An 8,084-nucleotide genomic window follows, 5' to 3' on the forward strand; every position below is an offset into this window, starting at 1 on the left:
ACAAAGAGATGGTTCTTTGAGAAAATCAACAAGATAGACATACCTTTATCCATCCTAATCAAAAGGCAGAGAGAGACCATGCAAATTAACAAAATCAGAAATGAAAAAGTGGACATAACAACAGACACTGGGTAAACCCAAAGAATCATCAGGCCATACTTTGAAAACCTGTACTCCACAAAATTGAAAAATTTATAGAAAATGTACAATTTTCTGGATAGATATCACTTAAAAATTAAATCAACAACAGATAAACAACTAGACCAATAATGCCTAAAGAAATAGAAGCAGATACCAAAATTCTCCTAAGTAAAAAAACAGTCCAGGGCTAGATGGTTTCCGTGCAGAATTCTACCAGAAATTCAAAGAAGAGCTAATACCAATAATCTTCAAATTGTTCCACACAACAGAATCAGAAGGATCATTGACAAACACTTTTTGCAAAGCTACAATCACATTAGTACCCAAACCACACAAATACACAACCAAGATAGGGAACTACAGACCAATCCCCCTCATAAACATTGATGCAAAAATACTCAAAAAAAATACTCGAAAATCAAATCCAAGAACACATTAGAAAATTCATACACCATGATCAAGTAGTATTCATTCCAGCAATGCAGGAATGATTCAACATAAGAAAATCTATCAATGTATTCCATCATATAAACAATCTAAAAAAGAAAAAGCAGATGAATATCTCCCTGGATGCAGAAAAAGCCTTTGACAAATGCCAACAACCCATCATGATGAAGGTCTTGGAGAGATCAGGGATAACAGGAACAGTGAGAGGTACCCTTGAACGAATTGGTACAGGAGACCTCTTCCTGAACATAACACCAGTAGCACAGACACTGAGATCAATAATTAATAAATGGGACCACCTGAAACTGAGAGGCTTCTGTAACGCAAAGACACAGTCAACAAGACAAAAAGGCAGCCCACAGAAAGGGAAAAGATAGTTACTAACCTCATGTCTGACAGAGGGCTGATCTCCAAGATTTACAAAGAGCTCAAAAAGCAAGTATCCAAAACACCAAAGGATCCAATTAAAAAGTGGGGCAATGAACTAAATAGAGAATTCTCAATAGAGGAATCTAAAATGGCTGAGAGACACTTGAGAAAGTGCCCAACATCCTTAGTTATCAGGAAAATGCAGATCAAAACAACTCAGACATACCATCTCACTCCTGTCAGAATGGCTAAATAAAAAACAATGACAATTTATGCTGGAGAGGATGTGATGAGAGGGGAACACTCGTCTACTGCTGGTGGGAGTGCCAACTCACACAGCCACTTTTGAAATCAGTATGGAGGTACCTCAGAAAAATGGGTATCAGTCTACCAAAAGACCCAGCAGTTACACTCTTAGGCCTATACCCAAAAGATCCACATTCATACAACAAGGATATCTGTTCCACAATCTTCATGGCAAATTATTGTAATAACCTGAACCTGGAAGCAAACTAGATGCCTATCAACTGAAGAGTGGACAGAGAAAATGTAGTACATTTACACAGTGGAGTACTACTCAGTGGGGGAAATAATGAAATCTTGAAACTTGCAGGCAAATCAATGGCGCTAGAAGAAACCATCCTGAGTGAGGTAACCCAGTCACAAAAAGAAAAGCATGGTATGTACCCACTCATATATGGATTTTAGACCTGAAACAGTGGAGCTCCAGCCTACAATCCCCAGCCAGAAAGGTTGGGAAACATGGAGGACCCTAAGAGAGATATGCATGGTAACCCAGAGAAGGGTAACAGGACAGAATCTTCTGAAGGGATTGGCAGCATGGGGGAGGAGTGAGGAATGTGGGAGAAAGAGAGGGGGTAAAGAAGAGGGAAGAGGGGGGCATGGGAGAGCAGGAAAGTTGAATAGGGGGAAGAATAAAGGAGAAAAGGATGAGAGATAGCATAAAAGGAAGAGCCATTATAGGTTTGAAGGGTGATTTGGTACTAGTGAGATGTCCAGAGGCCTACAAGGATGACACCAACTGGCAATCTAACCAATAGTGGAGAGGCTACCTTAAGTGCCCTTCCATATAATGTGCTTGACGACTTCTATGTATACCATCCTAGAGCCTTCATCCAGTGGCTGAAGAAAGCAGAGGCAGACACCCAAAGCTAAACACTGAACTAAACACTTGGAACCCAGTTGCAGAGAGGGAGTAGTGATGAGCAAAGGGGTTATGACTTTGCAGGTGAAACCCACAGAAACAGCTGGCCTGAGCAAGGGGGAGCTCATAGACCCCAGACTGATAGCTGAGACGTCAGCATAGTATTGATCCAGACTTCCTGAATATAGGTGTCAGTGAGGAGGACTCAGCATCTTTGGGGTCTCAGGCAATATATCAGCATTTAGCCCTGTCATCCAGATGGACTTTGGGAGCCCATTCCACACAGTGGGAAGGTGTCTCTGCATGGACACATGGGTGAGGGCCATAGCTCTGCCCCAGATCATATTACAAACTTTGGAGAGCCCCCATGAAGAACCTCAACCACCTTAGAGAGTGGAGTGGAGATTGAGGGAGGTTTGAATGGATCATGAGAGGACAGGGAGAAAGAGCTGGAATTGACATGTAAACCAAACTTATTTCTCATTTAAATTAAATTAAAATAAATAAATTTTAAAAAAAGAATCAGCCATACAAAAGTAATTAATTACAAAGGAATCTATTGTTTCAAGAAAGTCAGTGTCTCTAATAGGCGATTCCTTGGTTCTCATTCAGATATCAATTTTAAGGTGGAGACTTCAAGGTCTCTTGTCTTCAGAAATGTCCAAGAAGCCTAGGGATGGGATCTTAATGTTCATTGTTCTCCACAGTACTTTTCTGGTGGTACTCCAGTCCTCATTTCTACTAGTATCTTTACGTAAATGCTTAAATGTATATTGATATGTATATTGACTCATTCTACTCTAAGTCACATACTATACAGTAGGGCCCATAGTTGAAGGACACAGACAAGACAAAGAACATCTGGGAAATGGGCTTCCAAAACTGTGGAAAGAAAGAGGAGCAGAAAATGGGTAATATTCCCTCCCTTAGGAAACATGTGGTTATTGGGGGGGGTTGGTGGGAGGGCATGGGAGGAGGGGAGGAAAGGGAGAGGGATCTGGGATTGACATTTGAAGCAACCTTGCTTCTAATTAAAATTTAAATATAAAATAAAAAATAAAATGTATGTATGTATGTATGTATGTATGTATGTATGTAAAAAAAGAGAAGAACACAAGGGGGAACCAACAAAAACAGTTGACCAGAACAACTGAGACCTCATTGGCTCCAGACTGACAGCTGGAGAATCTGCATAACACTGAACTGGGACCTCTCAATGTGGGTGACAACTGGAATGCTTGGACAGTTTATGCAATCACTAGCAGTGGAACTGATATTTATCTCTAGTACATGAACTGGAATTTTGGAGCTCATTTCCCATGTTAAGATACCTTGTTCAGCCTAGACACAGAGGGGAGAGCCTAAACTGATGTGAAAGATTTTTATGATTCCCCATGTGAGGCCTTACCCTCTCTCTAGAATGGATGCAGTTAGGGTGGGGTAGAGGTGGGGGTAGCAGGAGTGTGGGAGTGAGAGGAACCTGGGGTTGATATGTAAAATAAATATAAAAAAGAACAAATTCAGAATCCTCATTAAATCATAATGTAAAAATGAGGAAAGTCACTACATACCTAAAATTTAAAGAAAAAAAGACTCTTTTTTATAATATGCAAATGTATTGATGCTTAAAATCTTCCAGAGTGCAAAGCAATAACTTACATTGTCTTTCCAATAAAATGACAGTTACATAACTGATGCTGGTGAGTTCTGGACTATGTATCTTTTCTCAAAGAAATACACATTTATGAGCCCTCACATTAGTACTGAGAGATGGAAAAGCACAGTCCAATATCCAGCAGCAAACTGTGGACAGATGCAAGGATATATGTAATTGCTGTTGCAGAGAGATTGGACTTTGGCATCCAAACTTATGCTACAAGACCAAGTATCAGGAGCACATGTTTACCCAGTCCACAAGTTCTTTGGTAAATGATCTCTAACTTCTACTCAAACAAACTATCCCTCAGTTACATAACAAACCTTCCTGAACACTTGACCCACCTGGATTTAAGCAAGTTAATGGCTACAAAATAGATCCCAAATTGTAGCTTCTTGTATTTGTGCTGTCTTCTGTTTTGCTTCATGATCTCAACTGAATATACAGCTCAGACCACAAAGTATTGTAACGTCTGTATTTATGGAAATTGAGTTTGTAATTGTTTTTGTGTTCCTGATGCTGAAAAGACTAAAAGTTGGGACTCATGAGACTTGCTTAGCTGCTTATACTAACCACTCCCCAGTGTCCTTCAATGCCTCACAGTGCCTGACAATAGCTCTCAGATGATGCAGCTACCCGAAGATGCTGGTGAGGCAGCACAGCTTCCCACTTCTGCTTCTCTGAATGGTTTATAACATGGCATGTATCACTGTGGGAGGGTAACCATAAGCGTGCTGACAGAAATAAATGCCAGCATCTTCAGCCTGCATACTGCTGACTGTGAGAGAATACTGTGACCCAGACCCACTGCCACTGAACCTCGATGGGACTCCAGCTCCCAAGCTGTTTGTATAATAGATCAGGAGCTTAGGAGCTTTCCCTGGTTTCTGCAGGTACCAGTTTAAATAATTGATAATGCCCTGACTGGCCTGGCAAGTGATGCTGATTGTGTCTCCCAAAGATGCAGAAAGGGAGGATGGAGTTTGTGTCATTTGAATGTCACATCTGCCACCTGAAATTAAAATCACAAAATACAGCCAATGAGTAAGCATGTGGAAAGACAAATAACCTGAAAATTCAGTTAGGACTAATCACATTGGGCTAAACAATTAACCATTGCTGTGCTTCCTTACCTGAGAACCAGAGAAGCAGGACTACCAGGAGTTGAGTGGGGAATCCCATGTCCTTGCTGTAACCTGGTCAGGACTGACTACAGCACAAACTATGACAGTCTTATGAGTAAGTCCTCAGGGCAGTGGGCTGTGCTCTGAGCACATGCAAATCCCCAGGGCCTGTGCACAGCTGCCGGCCTGGTTCAGTTCAGTTAATCAACAAGAGATCAGAGACCTCAGGTGTCTCAGGGCAGACCATGAATGAGCATATTTTTGCAGGAAGAATGTGTGTTTCTCTGGGGAAATAGGAGTACATTAATCTTGAGTCTTGAAAGATGCATGTTATTTTTAATATCCCTTGTTTCATCACATTATTTTATTGGTACAGTTGTATCTAGGATATGATCATTCATTATGGCACAATCTCAGATGTGCAAACAGATTCGTAGACTCATTTGTTTCCTTGATACCTGTCAGTATTATGGATGGCTAATTTTCCTTCTTTTAAAGGGAAAGTGGAAGAGGGGGTCACCGGGAACTCAGAGTATTCTCCTAAAAGGTAAGATGAGTTTCTGTGCATTAAAGACCTCAAGGTGGAAGTTTCTCTGAGACTGGGTCAGGTAGGTATCAATGTAGTGCGGTTAGAAATTGATGATGGTCACTGGAAGAGTATTGGGGTATTACAGCTTTGTGGCTATAAGTTAGAAGGACGCTTACATGGGAGGTATAAGAACTGATAACAGCTAGCATTGGTTTTAAGCTGGAAGATTGGACAAATACACAAGTTAATAAATGAAAATAAAAGTAATCAAATATTGATTAAAAAGTCATTTAATTTATTCAGAAATTGATACATGAGTAGTGCATTTATATCATTTTCAACCCATGTCTTTCTATTTCAACTCCTTCTCTGTGCCTCCAACTTCCTTCAATTAATGACCTCTTCTTTAATCAATATTGCACACACATACACAAACACACAGCACACTACTGAGTTCTCTTGGTGTTGTTCCTTATTTTGTCAGTATCAGACAAAACGACTTGCTATTAGAACTCTGGTTAAATGCCTCCAACCTTACATCTGATTGTGGCCATCCTTTTTGCAGACAGAGGCAGAGAGACACTCTAGGTAAACCAGTTCCCCCATACCCCGTTTACTCCTCTCTAGTCTCCCGCTGAAGAAGCCTACTGTTCATAGCTTCTCCTAGAGGGAACAACTGGAAGTAGTGTTAGTTCCATGCTCTGTTAGAGTATGTTTTAATTTATGCACACATTCAAAAATGTATCTAGAATTCCACAATATGTAGTATACAGATAAGGCTATAAGTTACAATCACTTCCAAATGCATTGAGATTTACTGGCAGGATGGCTGCTGATGGTGAGAGTTGCTATAAAAACCATTTTGGCTGGCATTCCTATCCCTTTTTCTTAAGATATTTCCCAATATTATTATTATTCTTAACCTGCCACATACTGAGATTTCAAGAGTCACACCTCTTGTCAGTTTCCTGACCATGGACCACAATTTGAGAGGCTAAGGCCAGAGAAACATGAGTTTATACCAACCCATGCTAAACACTATATGATACACAGGAAGACAGTTACATACCATCTCAAATGTATGTCTCCTATTGCATAGAGCTTCATTAGCATGTTATCATTTACATGAAGTTAACAGCATAATTTCCTGTTCCTTTACACTGATTCTTCCCCTTCTTCAGTGCTCCTGTTTCTATCACTGTCATCTACATGTGTTCCCATAACCACACATTTAAACTGAAATCTACAAATGCACCGATAGAAATAGTAACATTGAAGGTCATATAATGTCTGTTCTGTGTTCGTGGCCATGTTCAATGACCACCAGAGGAATACTGTAAGTTTTCCATCAGTCCAGGAAAGAACTGAGGACAATCCAAACTGCACTTCATTGCTGCTTACACTTTGGATGAATGCCCCAGATGTTTCAGTTACCCAACACAGATGTTTACTTCTCTGGAGAAAATTCTCAAAGTTTACATTGTCATGTTATCATCAAGGAGAGTGGTTATTTTCCATTTCTTTTAGAATTTATTTTGGATACTAATTCACATCTCTATGTCTCCCAATCAAACTTGAGAACTATACTCATAAGTGAATATTAGACACAAAGAATAACCAGCCTACAATTCACAACCCCAGGGAAGCTAGGAAGCAAGGAGGACCCTAAGAGAGACATACACCAACACCTGGAGAAAGGGACAGAGACAAGATCTCTTGAGCAAATTGGGAGCACCTGGGATGGAGGTAGGAGGAAGAGGAGGGGCAGAGGAGAACTTGAGGGATCAGGAAGATTCAGGTGAGGTAAAAATACAGAAAGAGAGCAAGAAAACAGATACATTAATAAAATGAGCCATTATAGGTTTAAACAGAAATCTGGCAGTAAGTAAATATCCATGGATTTACAAGGATGGCTAAAAATCTAAGCAATGGTGGAGAGATACCTTAAATGTTCTTCCCCAATAGTGAAATTGATGATTACTTTATATGCCATCCTAGCACCTTCATCCGGGTGCTGATGGAAGCAGAAGCAGATACCAACATCTAAATGCTGAGCTGAACTCCTGGAATCTATATGCAGAGAGGGAAGAATGATGAGCAAAGGGATCAAGACCACACTGGAGAAAACCACAAAAATAGATGACATTAATGAGGGGGGGACTTCATGAATCCCAGACTGATAGCTGAGAAATCAACATAGGACTGATACAGACCACGTGAATGTGGGTATCAGTTAGGAGGCCTGGGCAATCTATGGGGCCTCTGGTAGTGGATCAGTATTTATCCCTATTATATGAATGGACTCTGGAAGCCCATGCCATATAGAGGCCTACTATCTCAGCCTAGATACATGAGGGGAGGGCCAAAGCCCTATTCCAAATGATATGACAGACTTTGAAGATCCCCCACAGAAGGCTTCATGCTCCCTGGGGAGCAGAAAGGTGATTGCATAAGGGATTGGTGGGGAGCAGGGGAGTAGAGGAGGGAGACAGAACTAGGACTGACATGTAAAACAATTTTGCTTCTAATTTAAAGAAAAAATAAAAGGTCTAAGCAATAGTGGAGAGGCTACCTTAAATGCTTTTCCACATTAATGACATTGATGAACACATTATTGTCATCCTAGAGCTTTCACCCAGTAGCTATGGAAGC

At 40.6% G+C, this 8,084-nt stretch overlaps 1 gene segment (V, D, J or C); it reads right to left on the reverse strand.

The window, feature by feature from the left end:
* Nucleotides 1-4,468: 4,468 nt before the first annotated feature.
* Nucleotides 4,469-5,066, reverse strand: LOC121136545. The segment is given in 2 exon segments: nucleotides 4,469-4,791; nucleotides 4,913-5,066. Coding segments are annotated over 2 exon segments (372 nt in total).
* Nucleotides 5,067-8,084: the final 3,018 nt, after the last annotated feature.

The sequence above is a fragment of the Mesocricetus auratus genome, unplaced genomic scaffold (assembly GCF_017639785.1).
Source record: "Mesocricetus auratus isolate SY011 unplaced genomic scaffold, BCM_Maur_2.0 Super-Scaffold_100676, whole genome shotgun sequence".
NCBI lineage: Eukaryota > Metazoa > Chordata > Mammalia > Rodentia > Cricetidae > Mesocricetus > Mesocricetus auratus.